The sequence below is a fragment of the Hypomesus transpacificus genome, chromosome 14 (assembly GCF_021917145.1).
Source record: "Hypomesus transpacificus isolate Combined female chromosome 14, fHypTra1, whole genome shotgun sequence".
Taxonomy (NCBI): domain Eukaryota; kingdom Metazoa; phylum Chordata; class Actinopteri; order Osmeriformes; family Osmeridae; genus Hypomesus; species Hypomesus transpacificus.
The window spans coordinates 11,337,809-11,357,820 of NC_061073.1; the positions used below are offsets into that span (position 1 = coordinate 11,337,809).

The 20,012-nt window shown below is 43.0% G+C and overlaps 1 protein-coding gene across 4 annotated transcripts in view; it reads left to right on the forward strand.

The window, feature by feature from the left end:
* The window catches only part of celsr1b (cadherin EGF LAG seven-pass G-type receptor 1b), a 48,533-nt gene that overhangs the window by 25,714 nt on the left and 2,807 nt on the right, over nt 1-20,012 (forward strand). For 2 of the 4 annotated variants that reach the window (XM_047033922.1, XM_047033921.1), the window contains exons 6-31: nt 3,654-3,811; nt 4,609-4,772; nt 5,175-5,300; nt 7,644-7,810; nt 8,056-8,241; nt 8,345-8,458; nt 8,849-9,023; nt 9,140-9,281; nt 10,315-10,435; nt 10,812-10,995; nt 11,136-11,237; nt 11,486-11,580; nt 11,999-12,208; nt 13,300-13,483; nt 13,790-13,951; nt 14,226-14,433; nt 15,001-15,168; nt 15,705-15,831; nt 16,243-16,443; nt 17,419-17,593; nt 18,174-18,286; nt 18,458-18,537; nt 18,725-18,851; nt 19,065-19,190; nt 19,493-19,617; nt 19,861-19,967. In XM_047033922.1, the coding sequence (XP_046889878.1) occupies nt 3,654-3,811; nt 4,609-4,772; nt 5,175-5,300; nt 7,644-7,810; nt 8,056-8,241; nt 8,345-8,458; nt 8,849-9,023; nt 9,140-9,281; nt 10,315-10,435; nt 10,812-10,995; nt 11,136-11,237; nt 11,486-11,580; nt 11,999-12,208; nt 13,300-13,483; nt 13,790-13,951; nt 14,226-14,433; nt 15,001-15,168; nt 15,705-15,831; nt 16,243-16,443; nt 17,419-17,593; nt 18,174-18,286; nt 18,458-18,537; nt 18,725-18,851; nt 19,065-19,190; nt 19,493-19,617; nt 19,861-19,967 (3,847 nt within the window). The remainder of the gene's footprint in view (nt 1-3,653; nt 3,812-4,608; nt 4,773-5,174; nt 5,301-7,643; nt 7,811-8,055; nt 8,242-8,344; nt 8,459-8,848; nt 9,024-9,139; nt 9,282-10,314; nt 10,436-10,811; nt 10,996-11,135; nt 11,238-11,485; nt 11,581-11,998; nt 12,209-13,299; nt 13,484-13,789; nt 13,952-14,225; nt 14,434-15,000; nt 15,169-15,704; nt 15,832-16,242; nt 16,444-17,418; nt 17,594-18,173; nt 18,287-18,457; nt 18,538-18,724; nt 18,852-19,064; nt 19,191-19,492; nt 19,618-19,860; nt 19,968-20,012) is intronic. The other 2 variants (XM_047033923.1, XM_047033924.1) reach the window with 2 other exon arrangements.

Sequence of the window (20,012 nt, forward strand, 5' to 3'; positions counted from 1 at the left end):
TACATCGCAAACAATCAACCTCCCTTTCTCTGTCTCTCTTTCTCAGTTCCTTTCATTCACACTCACATGTGCTCACTCATAGACACCCACCTCCTCAGAAAATCCAAGCTGGGCCAAAGTCTGTGGAATTTTGTTTATTCCTGTGTGAAAGTAGGTGAATTCAGTCTTGTTCTCCCCCAAAGATAATATGCTGACGTCAGTGCTTGACTCTTTGTTGTGTATTTTGATGTTTGTAGGCCACAGGAAGTCTGAACACATTTGATTTATGACAGTGTTTGTTAAGAATGCGGAGGGGAATCGCAACCCCTGTCATCACTTTGTTCCATGTCCTGTTGTTTTCTAGTCTATGGTGACAACATAGTTGAACCGATATAAAAAAACGCTGTCTTCCTCTACAATAACTTTACAGTCTCTGTTTCCTGTTTCAAATCATTCTGAGGATTCCATAACTTCAGTTTGCATTCACAGGGTCAAGGATGAACTGCTGACAACATTCAATGAATTTAACAACTTATGACCCCTGTTACAAATGATAAAATGCCATTCTAGATATTCATACTGTTACACTCTGTATCCCGTGGACAGGCCTTGTATCTCTCAGTAAAGGCAAATTCACAGTCGCATTCCAACTGTCACAATTTGAATAGAGGCTTCTCATTGGGTGCTCAGAGTCAAGTTTCAGACAATTATTCTTGTCGGCAGTGGCATCCGCAGAATGATCATATAAGCTACCGTATCACTTTCTTGATGACATATCAGCCCTGATTGAGAAGTCTGGGTGATTCATTGAACAAGGAGGATTAATGACAGTCTGGAATGTTATCTACATTTGCAACTAGACCCTAAAGCCCGTTATGTCTTTTGTTTACGAAGAAAGACAAGAGTTTTTTTTGACAGAGTTGAAGGAGTGCGCTGGACTCTCACGTTTCAAAAGAGCAAACCTATATACAAAGAGGCGTCCAAGAACATGACCTCATGTTGTTGGGTCTTTTCAGCATTGTCAGCCATGCCGACAAGATTTACGTTGATGACAGCCAATGATGTCAAGAAGGTTTAGCTCGAGGGACAGAGAGGTATCTACACACATGACCGTTGTGGCAGTTGCCCAAAACTCATTTTTCACATTTCAAAAACTGAAACTCACATTTCAATTTGTTTATAATCATTAAGGTTTAGCGACAATAACCCCTTAAAGACTTTATTAATAGGGTATGGCAAACTCATGTCACGTTCAGCCATTATGTTGAAGTCAGTCATAAACGATGGGAGTTACATTTCAACAGATCCCCCTCGGTCAAGTATGGCACCGGGACAAGACCCACCCAGCCAACATCTGAGTCGACTCTGTCAGGGAGCCAGGATGATCATTAGAATTTCAATCAAGAACATGTTCAAGAGTCAGGGATTAAGCTCCAAAGGCCCCGGCCATCATCTGTGCGTAATCTTCAGACAATAGGCGCCAAAACGCTCATCCCTCTATTAATGTTGTTGGCTGAGTGAGGAGTTGTACAGCAGTTGCCAAACAACACTATCCTTTTCTTCACTTTCCTCCGAGGTCACGGATTGATCGTATTTTACTGTGTTCTGTGTCATAATGTTTTATGTAAAATGTTAACGAAAGTTTGTTTTCACAATTACATTTGGGACCAATAGCAGTGGAGAATTTTGGTCAGTTCATTGCACATCTCAAACCTAGTTCCACTGCCGTACTGTTAGCTGTGGACTCTTGTCAAATAATTGTTACAAACATGAAAACTACACCACAGAAAAAAGATAAAAGACGTAACACTATATCACTCTTCTCTGATCCTAGAAGAGCAAACTCCTGCTGACAAATGATCACTTTCCCCATAACATGTTGGGAGACTGTAATGTATAGCTTTGATACATCAACTGGACAATGACCTAACATTCAGCACATCCCAAGGCTAAGTTAGTGAACATGTGAGTTGGACTTTGGTAATTGATACCACAGGCTTTACAGAGGGAGATGCCTCTAGTACTGTAAGACAAGAGCAAGACTGTGTTTGGCTCATCCTCCAGCGTGTGTTCCGTCCTTGTTCAACAAGTGGGCCAGCAGGCTCTGAAGTGACTGATATCTGATGCAAGCTTGTCAGTACTTGGTAACGTACCCAATCAATACATAGGAAAGGACTTGGACATTTTTGATATGGTATAGAATTTAGTGACCCACAGGTAGTGGTGTAGGATTAGTCAATTGATGGTACGCCCTATTTTTCTATACTAGACTGCACCACTCCCTACAAAGAGTGGATGTCTTGACCAACCAGAAAAATATGTTTGATTTTATGCCAAACTTTAACACTATCTTTCATATTGTGATGCCTTGAGTAAATGCTCCAGCCAAAGTTTGAGGTTAGCGTGATCCTCTGTCCTGAAGAACAGGGTTCAGAAGGAGGCAAAGGCCCAACCTCCTGTCTGTCTCTCACTTCCTAATTCAGGGTTTCTCCAATCAAAACAAAAACTGCATGAAGATTTGTGGATTAGTGTACCATCCAGGAACAAATCCCTGTTCTGTTTTAAATGTTCCCTTTCATCACCAACTTTACAGTAAGAACCGCAATATGCCCGCACATCTGCTTGTTTAAGCATTCTTTTCTCATGCATGTTGAAGCGACACTATAAAAAGAAAGCAATTCCTTTTGGTGTTCCATCTGCAGCATTCTGGGTTTTATCTTGGTGTTAGCGGATGACAGCAGGACACTGGAACTGAGTACTAAGCTTGCTCACAATGAGAGAGATATTTTAGTTTTTGCAGTGGAGTGACACATTTTTGTAATTCTGCCATTTTATGCAATATTATGTGCTGTTCTAAAATTCACCTCATCACTGAGCATGATGCTGTTCGGGGGTGGGGGGACCAGGTGGAACAGTAAAAGTGGTGGGTGAGTTGACGATTCAACGGGCCAAGCTGCTACTAAAAAGATGGTGGCTGACGACAGCAGCCATTGTTGTTGGCGCTGGTTGGAAACTGTGGTGTCTGGGGAGGATTTGACACGGAATGGAGCCCTCTGTCTGTGGTGTTTCTTCACCCACCAGTGTCCCGCTTCTGTAATCCAATTAGCCCCCACAGTTCTGCGCTTAGTTTCACCAAGCGTTAAATAGACTCTGCACGGCATGATGGTTTCCACTAGCATGGCTAATGCTAGGGAGGCTAAACCAAGGACATCTCAATAACTAGACAGCAGGCAGGGAACATCTCTTGGATCTTCCGTGTGTTTTATTAAGGGAATAACTTGCATGTCTCAGAAACTCAGGTGAAATGGAAACACGCCAGCGATTCTTGTGCCCATGTTTAGTATCTGGTTTGAAAGGCCCTCAGAAAACAGTGCTGCAACCATACTGGCCCTTGTATAAATTGGGGTCCAATTGAGAGGACATCCTGGACTTTTTAAATGATGTCCAAAATGTGAATGAACTCAGGAATTGCTGCGTAATTCTAGTTAAGTCAAAGGTGCATAACTGTTACTCCAATGAGATTAAGATGTGACATTTATTTTCCTTAAAACAATGTTTTGTAATATGTTAATATAAATATTTGTCTCACAATGCGCTATGAAGTGTGAACAAGCACCATGAGGTGAACTGTTTTTTGGGGGTTTAGATTCACATGACTTCCTGTCTCTTTCCAGCCCAACATTGGTCGCCTCGGCATCCCTCATGGGCCCTCTGGGGAGAAGGTAGCGGTGGTTGTGGTGGACGATTGTGACATTGCCATGGCAATCCGCTTCAGTGGTCAGATCGGGAACTACTCATGTGCCGCCCAGGGAACCCAGACAGGACTGAAGAAGTGAGTGTGTTTGTGTGTGTGTATTTGTGTGTGTGTGTAGTCTAAACAGTTTATGCACAAATGCAGTCTCACTGATGTTTCCTCATTCTTCGTTTCTCACTCCTCTATCTCTCACTCCCCTTCTCTCCCTCTTTCTCTATCTCTCTTTCTCTCCCTATTTGTTCTCCATCAATTCTTTCACATCATAGGTCTAATTTTGTGGATTTTAATTGCATTATAAAATGCTTCCAACTGGACTATTCAGATGCCTTATAAAATGTGCTTAGACTTTATTCACTTCTTAAACCGAAAGATCTCCATTCAAATGCAAATCCTCCTATATCTGACCCCATTTCTTATTCATATTCAAATTCTGATTCTTGATTTAAACCCTTTTTGTTTGGGGTATTAGTGAATCACAAGACACAGCACAATAGAGGCTGTTTGGTGAAATCTGAACAGTGCATTTTTCATAATTTTATATTATAAACCTCTTGCGTCAACGCTTAGTCAAACTAACTTTAATTAGGGCTTTTTGATCAAAATCCATAATAATAAAACTGGTTGGATTTCTGTCTATAGGCTGCATTGTCTTAGTATACTGTGTGTTCAGATTATTCTGTAGTGTGACAGTGGTTACAAATGTTATATAATCGGATTCGTAACACGCTGCTATGTTCCATTTGCTTGAACTACCAATCCCTGTTGCTCTTTCCTTCCCTAATCAGCAGTGACAAGGATCTATACCTCCCATCACTTTTGTAGTAGGCAGAGTTTTAGTTAGAGTTAGTCTAAGATGGTTTTCCATCCTCTCCTAGGTCTCTGGACCTGACTGGACCGCTGCTCTTGGGTGGCGTTCCCAACCTTCCAGAAGACTTCCCGGTGAGTAACCGGGACTTCATAGGTTGTGTGAGGGACCTGGTTGTCGACAGCAAGCCCGTGGACATGAACAGCTACATTGCTAACAACGGAACGGCTGCAGGTGAGGTCCACACAAATCAATCTTTACCATCCAATTTTACTCACAATCTGGCAGCGGGAAAACACATGTGTAGCGAAAACCACTAAACACACTAACTTGACAGTCTGACAAAAATAAGCACAACATTTGACCCCGGCCAGCACCTGGTCAATGGCAGTTGGCCACTGATACTTGGCCACCATACTTACACACATACACTATACACCATACACCATACACTTGGCCACCATACTGACCCAGCAGTGGGTCAGTTAGTGTGTTTTGGCCTCAGGATCACATGGTCAGGTCACATGACCAGAAAAAACTGCAGGCCCTGCTCCAACCTTCCACTGCATGTCTTTGCTGTAACAGACATGTTTTTGATTGATTATTTGTGAACTGGAAATCTTTTTTCAAATTCAGGATGCACAGCAAAGAAGGACTTCTGCAGTGGAGCAGTGTGTCAGAATAAAGGATCTTGTGTGAACAAGTGGAACACCCATTCCTGTGATTGCCCACTAGGCTATGGGGGCAAGAACTGTGAACAAGGTAAAGTACAGTGCCCTCCAAAAGTATTGGAACAGTGAGGCCAATTCCTTTATTTTTGCTGTAGACTGAAAACATTTGGGCTTGACATCAAACGATGAATGTGAAACCAGAGATCAACGTTTCAGCTTTTATTTCCAGGTATTTACATCAGGATCTGATGCACAAATTAGAAAATATCACCTTTTTGTTCGAACCCACCCATTTGTCACGTGAGCAAAAGTATTGGAACATGTGACTGACAGGTGTGTTTTGTTGCCCAGGTGTGTCCTATTACATACATTATTCAATCAATAAATACCACTGAATGTCTACACTCAGGTTCAGATTGGGTAAGATAGGTTTTGTCTATGCAGACTGTATTCAGAGGTGAAAACAACATGAAAACCAGAGCGCTGTCTTTGGGTGAAAAACAAGCAATTGTGAGTCTTAGAGAAGATGGAAAATCAATCAGAGCCATTGCAGAAACATTGGCCATAGCCAGTACAACCATTTGGAATGTCCTGAAGAAGAAGAAAACTACTGGTGTACTAAGTAACAGACGTCGAACAGGTAGACCAAGGAAAACATCAGCAGTTGATGACAGAAACATTGTGAGAGCTGTAAAGAAAGACCCTAAAACAACTGTTAGTGAGATCAGCAACAACCTCCAGATGGCAGGAGTGAAGGTATCACTATCTACTGTTCGCAGAAGACTTCATGAACAAAAGTACAAGGGCTACACCAGAAGATGCAAACCACTCATTAGCAAGAACAATAGGAAGGCCAGGCTGGAATTTGCCAAAAAGTACAGAGATGAACCTCAAAAATTCTGGGACAAAGTTTTATGGACTGATGAGACAAAGATTAACTTTTACCAAAGTGATGGAAAGGCTAAAGTTTGGAGAAAGAAAGGAACTGCTCATGATCCCAAACACACAAGCTCATCTGTGAAACACGGTGGAGGTAATGTCATGGCTTGGGCTTGCATGGCTTCTTGTGGGACGGGCTCATTAATCTTCATTGAGGATGTAACACATGATGGCAGCAGCAAAATGACCTCGGAAGTCTACAGAAACATTTTGTCTGCCAATTTAAGGAAAGATGCAACCAAACTGATTGGCAGAGCCTTCATCATGCAGCAAGATAACGACCCAAAACACACTGCCAAAACAACAAAGGAGTTCATCAGGGGCAAGAAATGGAAGGTATTAGACTGGCCAAGTCAATCTCCAGACTTAAACCCTATAGAGCATGCATTTTACCTGCTTAAGAGGAGACTGAAGGGAGGAACCCCACAAAACAAACAACAACTGAAAGAGGCTGCAGTGAAAGCCTGGGAAAGCATCAAAAAGGAAGAATGCAAAAGTTTGGTGACGTCAATGGGTCACAGACTTGCTGCAGTTATTGAAAGCAAAGGATTTGCAACTAAATATTAAGTCTTATTCACTTAAATATGTTTTAAGTATATCTGTTCCAATACTTTTGCTCACATGACAAATGGGTGGATTCAAACAAAATGTGATATTTTCTTAGTTGTGCATCAGATCCTGATGTAAATACCTGGAAATAAAAGCTGAAACGTTGATCTCTGGTCTCACGTTCATTATTTGATGTCAAGCCCAAATGTTTTCAGTCTACAGCAAAAATAAAGGAATTCGCCTCACTGTTCCAATACTTTTGGAGGGCACTGTATGTGTTTGTGTGTCTCAGTGTCTACTCAACATATTGATGTTGTTACTCTTCATAGTTAGGGACTTATTATTGAATATATTTACACAACATTGTATTCATTTGGCAAATGGCTTCATGGATGGACATACAGATAGTGCATATAGAATGTACAGCAGAAAATGAAGCATCAGAAGTACATAGTTCTTACAGTATTTTGGCAGTTAAACTACTTCATCTTCTGACTCTTAATCAAATCAAGAAAGGTAACATTTCCACCTTTCTAATGTCAGTCATTCTTGCGTGAAAAGGATATCACATATTAAGTAGCTTTAAATTCTCAGAAAGCTTACTTTGACCTAATTCCTAAGGCCATATAAGTCAGTGCTCAGAAACTCATGATCACTGTACTGTCTCTGTTCAACTCTGAAGACTATGAAATACACCTAATTACTGGCCAGCTGTGTATGTGTGCTCATGTCTGTGTATATGCATGTGGGTGTTTAAGTGTGTCCGTGTATGTTTGTTTCCAGGCGTTCAGTGTACTTTCAGTGTACACTTTCCCTGCAAATCCCACACCCAATGAATACCTACATTTTTTATTTTTACCTCCACAAACATAAATGTGTCGGAATGTGTCACTATGAGGAATGGGAGCACTCTAACAGTCACAGCCCTCCTCTCCCCTCCCTTCAGTCATGCCCTCGCCTCAGCACTTTGATGGTCACGCCCTGGTGTGGTGGAGAGAGCCGGAGGTCACCATCGCCATCCCCTGGTACATGGGCCTGATGTTCCGCACGCGGCAGAGCTCAGGCATCCTGCTGCAGGCCAACGCTGGGGACTTCTCTAAAATACACCTATTGGTGAGTAAACTAGGCTATGCTAACATAGAGTTATGAGAAGGTATGCTAAGCCATGCTCAATGCATACTACCAACATGTGACATGTTAATAATGAGAGGCTATACCCACTTGACTGGTACCCCATTGCACAGTTCACCAAAAGCGAGCCAACCAAAACTAGTTTCAAAGGCAGATACAATATTAAAATTACACCAAACAAACAACAGCGGATTTCATGAGCGCTCTTTGTCTTTTCCGTTGGTCAGATAAGCAGCAGACACGTACGGTTCCAGGTTTTCCTGGGCGTGAAGCGCGTGGCGTTGCTGGACTTCCCCCAGGTGCGTGTTGACGACGGGCAGTGGCATCACATCCTGGTGGAGCTACAGAGCGTCAAAGACGGGAAGGACATCAAGTATATGGCCAAGGTGTCTCTGGACTACGGCATGTTCCAGGTATGCACTAGGAGCAGCTCTGCGCGGGAGGGAAAAGTCGACATAAAGAATGTAAACACGTGTTGTGAAATGCAACATCAGATATGCTGTGTCTGTTTTGCAGAGGTCGGTGGAGATAGGCAACGAACTGCCAGGATTGAGACTGAGAAGTCTCTTTGTGGGAGGACAGATGAAGAAGGATGGGACAGTCATGAATGGCCTGAAAGGCTGCATGCAGGTGGGTGCAGATCCAGCCCCTGTAGGGATAACCTACTTGCAATTGTGTTAAAAGATCTACATTTGATTTATTCAACACCATCTGGCCTTTCTTTAGCTCTGTGTGCTTAGGTAGATTCTCTACTGTAAATACATTTTGTTGTGTTGTGCTTTTTAACTCTCATGTTTACAAAAATGTATTTGGGTACAGTGAACATGAAAATGTGAAACAAGAATCACCAAGATACCTCAAGTTACTAATAATCATTTCAAATAATCTTCCAAGAGATTGATGCTGAGAAGACTGTATTTCTCTATAACAGTTTTTTTTAACCTTTTAAAGTGACCCACTGAACTGAAAAATGAATGAAAAACCTACAAATGTTCCAATTACACCCTAATGCACTTCCAGGGTGTACGAATGGGCGAGACCTCCACTAACCTGGCCAACGTGAACATGCACCAGGGCCAGAAGGTCCGTGTGGAGGATGGCTGTAACGTAGCTAACCCCTGTAGCTCCAACGTGTGCCCTGAACACAGCCGCTGTGTTGACAACTGGAGCTCACACACCTGTGTGTGCCAGCCTGGTAAGCCCCCCCCCCCTTTCTTTCTTCAGGATGCAGGGCTTGAAATGTCTTCCTGTTTCAAAATGGGGGCCTGACTGAAACCTGAACCTCTGAACCACCTCTCCATTGCTTCCCAGGGTACTTTGGGAGGGACTGTGTGGACGTATGTCTCATGAATCCCTGTGAGCATGTTTCCACCTGCGTTCGCCAGCCAAGCTCCCCCCCTGGTTACAGCTGCCAGTGTGGCAACGTCTACTATGGCCAGTACTGTCAGAAAAAGTGAGTTGTCAACATGTCGCGCACATACACACACATTGGCCACACATATCTCACTACCAGGCCGGCATTATTTGTGAGGCACCTATTAAAAACTCACCTGCTGTGAAGTCTGTTTCTTTAAACATTTGCCATTGTTTCCAAGCTTACCCCAATAAACCCAACCGTACCACTCAACACCTCCTGTTACTCTCTATGCTAATCTGCTCTTTGTGATCAGCTGGGCCCTGGCTTTCATATCAGTTGGTGTTGAAGGAATGTTGATGTTTTGGCACGAGCTTAGCACGCATTTCCATTCCTCTTTCCAGTCTTTTGATCGTTTCCAGATGGGCATACATGTTCCCGGTCAGGCGGACTTTGGCTTTGAGGAATTCTGGTTTATCGTCAAGCCGAAAAGCAAAGTTTACAAGCCTCCTGTTGCACGTTCACTTCATACAACAGTTCTCTCGTTTTTATAGATTACAGCCACCATTTTTTGTTGTACTTGTGGTCTGCCGTCCAGTAATAATCGTAGCGCATGGGGCTGGAACAATTCTCAGATGCCTCGTTTACTGTGTGCATGTACAAAACTTGTCTCAGGTACCACAATTACAGGTAGGGCTTAACCACCTCCACAGGCCACCCTAACCCTGTGTGCTACCTGCACCATATGCACACACACAGTGTGTAGGGTACAGTAGGGTAGTTTGTGCGCAGCAGTTCAAGAGTGATCTTATGAACCCTCACAGGTGCTCAACTAACCAACCATGAACAGAAAACATGACCAGTTGCTGCAAAGCAACAGGACTGCAGTTGATTGTTTTGTGAAAAGTTTGAGCTGGTTCTTATCAAAAAAATTAAAAAAAAATTTTTTGATTTGAACAGCCCTTTTTACAAGCAAGGTCACAGAGGGCCTCACAGATGCCCCCAGATCAACACCTATTATCAAACTAAAACCTCAGAGGAGACAAGGCAAACATGTTCTTTTTTCTAGACTGCATTCTGGTTGTGATCAGCTATGTTCCATCTAGTTCTAACACGAATATGTGCGTTCCAGAGCTAACCTTCCGTGTGCCCGTGGCTGGTGGGGGAATCCGGTCTGTGGTCCCTGTAACTGTGATGTCACCAAAGGGTTCTACCGGGACTGCAACAAAACCACCGGAGAATGCCGCTGCAAGGTTAGACTAAACCACATGCAAATGTGCGATTATAAATCCTGTGTTAGCTATGCATAGGTCATTTTTTGGGGGCAATTTAATAAACAAGAAGTCCTTTTGTATCCTTTGGTATCTCTATTCCCTTCAATTTAATATTCGCCAACTTATACTTAATATACCACACTCTGCTGTTTGTAACATGCATTGTCATATGTTCAGTTATGTTCTGTTACAGCATGCTATTTGTTGTGCACAAAAAGCATGTGCTACGTAATGCTGTGCCATGTTAATATATGTGCTATGCTATGCTAATACAATGTGCAATGCAATGCTAGACTATGCTAATAATTTGTGCTCTGGCATATCGCCCTCCACCCACTGTCTCCACTGCATACAGGATAATTACTTCCGGCCTAAAGGTGGGGACACCTGCAGCCCGTGTGAGTGTTTCCAGCTGGGTGCCCTGTCACGCTCCTGTGACCCCCAGACAGGCCAGTGTCAGTGCCGGACAGGCGTGATTGGCCGCCAGTGTAATCGCTGTGACAACCCCTATGCCGAGGTCACTTCCAGCGGGTGCATGGGTGAGTGGAAGACACCCTGCCCGTCATTCATGCGTTCATTAAATGCATTTTGTTGACTCGCTCACTCTTCCCTCACTCGCTCCCTCCCATGTTTGTGGTGTCAAGTTGTTAACCGTTCATCATTGTTATTGCGGCCTCAGTCGTGTATGAGGGCTGTCCTAAGGCCTTTGATGCTGGGATCTGGTGGCCTAAAACCCAGTTTGGACAACCAGCTGCCATGAAGTGTCCCAAAGGCTCAGCAGGTAAGAAGGAGAGATTTACTTTCACGTATATATATAGTGACATTGGTATTACAGTGATATTGATTGCTGTGGAAGTCATTGACAAGTGTAACAATGCCAAACTCTTTTGGAAGCTAATCGATGAGTGCTTGTATTAGCTACTCAATAAATAGATCTTCATCCTCAGACATTTTATTGTGGAAAACATGAATGGAAAAAAAGCATTGAAAAGAATCACACTCCTCCTACTCAACTGCTCCTGTCTCCAGGCACTGCAATCCGCCACTGTAGTGAAGAGAATGGCTGGCTTCCCCCTGACCTCTTTAACTGCACCTCTCTCACCTTCTCACAACTCAAAAAACAGGTCAGTATCTTGTGCACTTTTTTGAACTGTTACACAGTGTGGTCGGTCAACCCTCCTAAATACAAAGTAGAGAATTAACAGAAAAACTGATCCATTGAGTTTGCCTTCAATTTGCAACATCAATTGAATAAGGAAGTCGCTTTAAACAAAGGTTAGGTTTATGTGAATGTAACTTATGGAAAATGCTGTGCTTCACAGGAATGTTGCATGTGACATTTCAAATCTTCTTTTGGAGACTTAATGTCCATGCTTAATTTGATGGTATGCTGTCATATTTTAAAACCTAAATCAAATGGTTCCATAACTCTACGGTATTTAAAGGTCTTCCTCCATGGCCTGACAAAGAATGCTAAAAATATATGTCTGTCTGCGTTTTTAACCCTAACCTGAACTGCTGTGACCTTTGTGTGACCTTCAGAATGAAGAATTGCACCTAAACGGCTCTCGGATGGACAGTGACAGGTCAAAGGGCATGGCCAGCATGCTGCGGAGTGCCACCAATCGCACGACAGCTCTCCACGGCAACGACGTAAAAACGGCTTACAGCCTCCTCACTCACCTTCTGCAGTACGAGAGCACGCAGCAAGGGTTCAACATGACCGCCACACGAGATGTGCAGTTCCATGAGGTGGGATGTCTCAATAACTGGTTCAATGTGTGGTTATCTCTATGGCATTACTTGGTGCTTCCTGTTTATTATCTCCAAGCTGAGACATTAGAAAAGGAAAGATTGAATCAATAGAAGGTTGTCAGGGTTCCTTTATGAACCATGACTAATGATATTCAATTATTTATCTAGTTTATTTTCTGACCTGGCCATGACCACAAGAACTGGGGACAAAACATAGTTCCACCTTAAATAATTCATGGAATCTTAGAATAAAATTGAATTATTTCACTCTTGTTTGATAGTTTATTAAAAGTTTCCACAAATCTGAAGAAAAACCTACATTGTTTGGCTAAACTTCTTAAAGGTTGTGCTAGCTTTAAGTTGCTAAGTTCTCAAATCCTACTTATTGTTGGTACTGGTTCTTTAAGAACCTATTTTCCCACTTCGAGATTTCTCCTTTCCTGATGGGAATGCAATCCAAGCCTAGGAGGGCATAGATTAGGTGTAAGTAATACAGCCTAGTGATTAGCACGTTCTCTATGAGCTTTATTAAGGTTGTGACCAACCACACGACACCCACGGCTAAGCTAAAGGTGAGCAGTGTATATTCTTGGCACAGGGCCCAGCTCATTTGTGTAGTCAGAAGCTGCAGCTGGGCGGTTTTAGGGGGTCAAGGAGAGAGGTTGTTAGGTGACTGGACCAATTGGAGCTCAGCTCCACAGGGAAGGTTGGGCATCCGGCCAGGGAGCACCAGTAGGTTATGAGTTTATGGAGTCTGCCCTCCCCCCTTCCTTCTTAGAGTCAGCTTTCTTCCTTTTCTTTAGCCCTTCTCTGAATCTTTCAATCTCAATTCTTGGTATTTTTTTACTCCAAATCCATGGTATTCAACAAGGATTATCAGGTGTTATAGAAACTTCATATATAAACTCATATAATATACTTTTGTTATATTGATAGTGGTGAGATGTTTGTAGGTTAATAGAGTGTAAGATAATAGTGTCACAATAAACTGTAATCTGTGTTATGGCATGGAAGCAGTGAACAGTTCGGAGAGCAAATTCTGGTGTACCGTGATTAAGATTCAGGATTGTGTGGGGTACATTTTCCAGAACATTGTCCGGACTGGCAGCACCATCCTGGACCTGGCCAACCGGGCCCAGTGGGAACAGATCCAGCGATCGGAAGGCGGCTCTGCCCTGCTACTAAGGAGCTTCGAGGAGTACGCCCACAACCTGGCCCAGAACCTGAGGAAGACATACCTCAAACCCTTCACCCTAGTCACGGACAACATGAGTGAGTTCCTCCCCCTGAGAATATCAATATCACTCTCCTTTTAGTGTGGGGTATAAGGAGAGAACTTGTAGAATAAAAGCACAAATCGTAAAACTTGTTACGATAACACAAGTACACTGTAACCTTTTGTTGACATCTGTCATCACATGGTTCTTTTTCATGCTGTGGTTGGGTGTTTAAAAATAAGTGCGGTTGCAGTGTTAAAATACAGTGTAAGCAGTTTATTACACACGGAGACAATGTCCTTCCAAAAAGCCCAACGCCAACATGTGATCTAAGCCCTGTTCATCCTTTCCCCACGCGCAGTCTTCTCTGTGGATTACTTGGACCCGTTCGATCCAAATAAAGCAAAGATCCCTCGCTTTGAGGAGTTGCTGGGTACCTATTCCAAAGAGCTGGAGTCTTCAGTCCTCTTCCCAGAATTCCCCTCACACACAGAAGAGGTCAAAGGTACACGTGAGGTCAAAGGTGAATTATTTTTAAGTGCCACAGTCGTCCCAACATCAAAGTTTGCTGAAAAGTTTTCAGACTTGAAAAGGTTTTTTCTGACTGATAGGCCCCATCACTCTTGGAAGATAAAAGGTCATCATGCGCTCATATGAAGTCCATATTGCACAGCATCTGTTGACATTTCCACATGTGTTCTCCATCATGAAAACTTCACGAGATTCATCTATATGAGAGAAAAACGTTTGAGATGTTGAACTTTTAAATATTTTTTTATGTGTGGCTTTCATTACAGCAGTTCCCATGGTGACGACCACAGATGCACTGCCCCCTGTCCAGACCGAATCAATGGCAGTCAATCACACAGAATCTCACACAGCGTCCCCTAAACGGAAACGCCACGCTGAAGCCCCAGCCGTTCTCCCTGTTGCTGTGGTGATCATCTATCGAACCCTCGGACAGCTACTTCCAGAGAACTATGACCACGATCGCAGAAGCCTGAGGTGGGTTTTCTGAGGGCCAGGGAAGATGTCAGCATGGGCACCCATATGGTTCTTTTATGAGAGAAAAGAGAAGAGAGAGAGAGAGAGAGAGAGAGAGAGAGAGAGAGAGAGAGAGAGATGAAATCCTTGAAAGGGAAAAGGGCTTAAATTAAAATGTAAAAGAAAGGCAGGCATGATTGTGGATCTGGCCTGCGTTTCACAGCAACTGAGAAGACCAGCCATTTGTACTGTGGAAATAGTTTATCTTGGAGTGGCTGCAGGTTTACCTTTTGTCTTCACTCTCATCCAAGGATTGGTTTAACAAGGCCTTGTCTGAGCTATGCCACCAATGGCAATATTTAAACTAGGATGAAATAACGACTGCTCTTGTAAACACGCAACATAGGTTCAATGTCAAAATATTTAGATGTTCTACATGGAAAATCTAAGCTTAACTGCCACAAGGCTGTGCAATCTAGACGTGTATGCTTGTATTAAATAATACATTTTTGTCTTCAGAATACTTTCCCCAACTGCATATTTGATGTTTATGTGTGTGTTCATGTGTGTGTGTGTGTGTGTGTTTAGACTTCCAAACAGGCCCATAATAAACACCCCCATAGTGAGCACGATTGTCTACAGTGAGGGATCTACCGTGAGCATGCCCCTTGAACGCCCCATCACCATGGAGTACAGGCTACTGGAGACACAGGAGAGGACCAAACCAGTCTGTGTCTACTGGAACCACTCTATTGCGTAAGGCTTAGCATCCCTACTTCCACGCTATCACACTCTGCTCTAGTCTACCCTGTTCTACTTCAATCAGCTCAACTCTAATCTACTCTACTCTGTTCTATTCTACTCCACTCTGCTATGCTCTACTCTGCTATAGCCTAATCTATTCTACTCCACTTTTCTCTACTCTGCTAGTCTATACATGTTACACAACATATATTGGCTGAAGGGTATGAGTTACATTTTGTTTCTGATTCTGAAAGGGTATTAACAGATAATGTAACATGTAATGACACATTTTGTTGTGCAAAATGGTAGACATGAGAAGGCAAAGTTACCTAAAGCAGTTTTGTTATGTGTTATCCATATACCTTTCAGGGTTAAGGATATTAGTATCATATTGTCAATAGCTTTAGTGTTCTTTATACAACACGATAAGCCCCTGAAGGTTCATATCAAAGCATGTTGACAGAGCATTCTACAGATCTGCCGGTTGACACAGGCAGCTGGTTGGTCCTGATCTGCAGTATCATCACCTGTCTCTGCTCCTTCTCCAGGGTTCGAGGAACGGGTGGCTGGTCTACCAAGGGCTGTGAGCTGGTATCAAGGACCAGCACCCACATAAGCTGCCAGTGCAGTCACATGGCCAGCTTCGCTGTACTGATGGACATCTCCAAGAGAGAGGTATGACATCAGACCTTCTGACCTGCATGAAACTGTTCATACCAGCTATATCGTCTGTCTGTTTAAACCATCAGTCAGTTTAGTGTAGTTCTTATAACAACCCTGAGGTTTACGAAATGCAATTCAATATTTAGTTGAACCAGAACCAAATCAAATGGATCCAAATCAATCCATAATCAAACCAAATGTTATCAATTTATTTGTTTTAACTTGTGCGGTAGTATCTTAATTTACTTAGCATTGCCCAATTTAGGGTGTGCCTCTTGTTTTTTGTTGGTGTTTTGATCTCCCATGGACAGTAGCATTATGTTACATCACACAACAATCCAAATCCACAGAACGAATTTTCCTTTTTAGACACCATTTTACCAACCAGACCCTGACCTCTTTTCTGCCTCCATCCTCCCTCAGCATGGAGAAGTCCTACCTCTGAGGATCATCACCTACACCACAGTCTCTGCCTCACTCGTGGCCCTCCTCATCACCTTCCTCTTACTCGCCATCCTCCGTAAACTGCGCTCCAACCTCCACAGCATCCACAAGAACCTGGTGGCCTCCATCTTCCTTTCCGAGCTGGTGTTTCTCTTCGGAATCAACCAGACAGAGAATGCGGTATGGTCTTAGAATCAACCCCTGTGGACCAACTAAATGAATGACTCATTTAATTAATGACTCAGGATTCTAAGGCAGCTGGCCAGTGGTACCGGATATTTATGGAGTGTTTGTCAGCAAATGCACTTTTTCAATGAAATTATTTTCAAAACCCACTGAAATTCCATTCCAGTGGTGTCAACATTTTATCTGATTTAAGATTAAAAGTGCCAAATATATCAGCTATCGAGTAGGCTGCTTGCTCAAAATCTAATATTTCATCTCCTAATCCTTTTTTGTTTACGAGTTGCTATTCCTCTCCATTCAGCCATTCATTATGAGCGTTCTATGTTGCTTACAAGCCTCCAGGCAAGAAAAGGAGACTCAGAAACGTCTAATACCTGGGTTTACGGTGTCGTGCCAGGAGAAACTCCATTGTTGACAAATTGAGAGATTAGCAAGAGTAAGGCTACTGAGCTAGCCTTTGGGGCCTCTCCTTTGCTATTGTGAATTACATTCCAGTCTTTTGTAAAACAACATCTCTTGTTTTTACAACCTATAAGATGTACTGGTATGGTCCATTAGATTTTGTGTAAAGTGTGAAGTAGAACATAATTGACCTTAATTCACGGTTTGGTCTGGTTGAATCAAATTGAGAAGTTCCTGTGTTCCTGAGGACTCACATCACTAACTGTAGACAGTTCTGGGTTCTAAACCAAACAGATGCCTGTCTTATCCTTTAGGTCTTGAGCTACCTGAACAGGGACAATAACAGCAGCTTAGCAATTTGGCCTTTAGCCATTGTTAGATACAGGCTTTTAGAAAATATTTCCAAACTGTTACACTCCACTACTAAAATACAATCTGCAACTTTTGTATATTATTATACATGTACATGTATTCATTTTCCAATATTATAGCATTATAATAATTATAGCCTCTAATAGCCCTTCTACAAATGGACTCTCATCTGTCTCTCTCCTCTCTCTTCCTCAGTTTATGTGTACGGTGGTAGCCATTCTGCTTCACTATTCCTACATGTGCACCTTTGCCTGGATGTTCGTGGAGGGACTGCACATCTACCGCATGCTAACAGAGCTACGTAACATCAACCACGGACACATGAGGTTCTACTACGCAATTGGCTGGGGCTTCCCTGCCATCATCACAGGTGAGGACTCTCTCTCTCACACACGCACACAATCACTCATACAGACAGATGCACACTCAAACACACAGATGCTCATTGACACACATACACTCACCCTTTAACACTCAAGCTTCGCCACACATGCACACAACACAAAGCAGGCAAAGGGGAACAACTAAGTTCACACACGTTGGTGAATTTCACCAAGATTATTTTGTCAGTGCTTCTTTCTCTTTAGACAAAGCATAGTGGGGAAATGGGTGGAACCCCATGGCGTTTCTGTCATGTTTTCGTTACAGTGATAGAGGTTATCTACTTCCTGGAGGACTTCCTGTTCAGGTGATTAGCATGTATGAGTGACAGATATCTGATTGGCTCACGCTCATTACAAAGGAAGTGCTTTGAACTTCACTGGAGCCGACTAGGGTGTCTGCTCAGCAAAAACCATGTGAAAAGTTGCTATAAAAATATGTTGTAGAGGTCTGTCAATAAAGCGCAAATATGCACCTATTAAAATAAAATGAAAGAGGTCATGGAGTGGAATCTTTTGTGTGTGTGTGTGTGTGTGTGCGTGTGTGCGTGTGTGTCCGTGTTCACTCAGGTCTCGCGGTAGGGCTGGATCCTCAAGGTTATGGAAACCCTGACTTTTGCTGGCTGTCTGTCCATGACACACTAATCTGGAGTATTGCAGGGCCGATCGCCATAGTGGTGTTGGTGAGTGAGTTTGTGTGCGTCTGTACGGATATGCAATTTTTCTGCCTCGTATATCACATTTACTCATGTTTTTCTGTACTGCATTGGTTTTGTCAGTTAGGACACTTTTCTTGTTTAATAAAAACTGAGTCAGCAAGTACATTTTTCAACCGTCTCTTGCATCTTTCCCAGGTGAACATTGCTATATTCTTTCTGGCAGCCAAAGCCTCGTGTGGAAAAAGGCAGTGGACGTTTGAAAAGTCTGGAGCCATGTGAGTTTCTTTATACCCGATTGAGAGTAAAAACTGAAATCCTCCAAGATGCCATTGTTTGCTCCACCTGATCATCGTCTTACTCACCCTGTTAAACATGTATATGAACTGTACAGTATGCAGGTATCGTTATGTGAGCTTCCCTGAAGTAGCTTATTAGCGGTGCGTCCTGTCTTCTCTCCTGTAGCTCGGCTCTTCGCGTTGCCTTCTTGCTCCTGCTGCTCCTCAGCGCCACCTGGCTGCTGGGTCTCATGGCTGTCAACAGTGATGTCCTATCCTTCCACTACCTCTTTGCCATCTTCAGCTGCCTTCAGGTAGGCTTTTTGGTCAAGTCAGTGATGAACAAAATGTAACTAAAATACTTTCAAGAATTAACTATAACTCTTAGGTAGAAAATAATTTCTGCCTTCTAAAGTGCTGTGTTTTTTAGCGGGAACAAAATGTAGCTGAACTGAAAGGAAATAAGTTTAAATTTCTTCAGATGTTTCCAGTAATCTCTAACCTCAAGGTCATTTCTTTCTCTCCAGGGTGTGTGTATCTTCTTCTTCCACTGCATCTTCAACAAGGAAGTGAGGATCAACCTAAAAGAAGTCTTCACAGGGAAGAAGCCCGTCGTAGAGAACTTGTCCACCACCCGAGCAACGTTGCTAACAGTAAAAGCCTCACTTTCTTTGAAAAGTGTGAATGATGTGGATCTGAAGTGACAAATCCATTCATTATTATTCATTTCAAACCTGTTCTCCTGCCTTATTGGGACTTGATTAAAAAAAAGTTGTGTGATGGCCATTGGTGACAATTCGAGAAATTTGTACGACGATGAGTAAAAAATAAAGGTGCAACTAGTGAAATGGTTGTCAACTTGAGTGGGAAACATGCTCATACAACAAACACTGCTTTAGTTTACCTACCTCTAACAGAATCTCACTCCTCATCCCTTTCTTCTTCTCTTCCCCAGCGCTCTCTGAATGGCAAACACTCATTCACAGAGGATGACGGACTGTACCGCACGGCCATAGGAGAGTCTACAGCCTCTCTGGACAGTACCATCCGGTCAACCCGCAGTCACAGCAGCCAGACCAGGTAACTGGACCAGGACTAGGGCAGACATCTGGAGGAGACATGCCCAATTGGGGCGTCTAACTGTCGTTAGATTGTTTTAGAGAGCCTGGGTTTCTTTACGGTTCTGTTGAGATAAACGGATGTTTTCCATGTTCTTCTTTCTTGCTTATACTAAAATGTGGAAAAGAAAACTCACAAACACACCCAGCCTACTTTAACCCTAAACCTGTTGTACAGTGCACTGATGCCTCTCTCTCACCACAGAGTGGAGTCAGGACAGAAGAGGACAACCTCCTCTGGCTCGGCCAAAAAGAGTTACCACGGAGACGGAGACTCCTCCATCTTCCTGCGGAAACGCTCCAAACGAGACGGTGTGTAGCCGTGGAGATTCTCATAAAAGACAAACGTCCTCACTT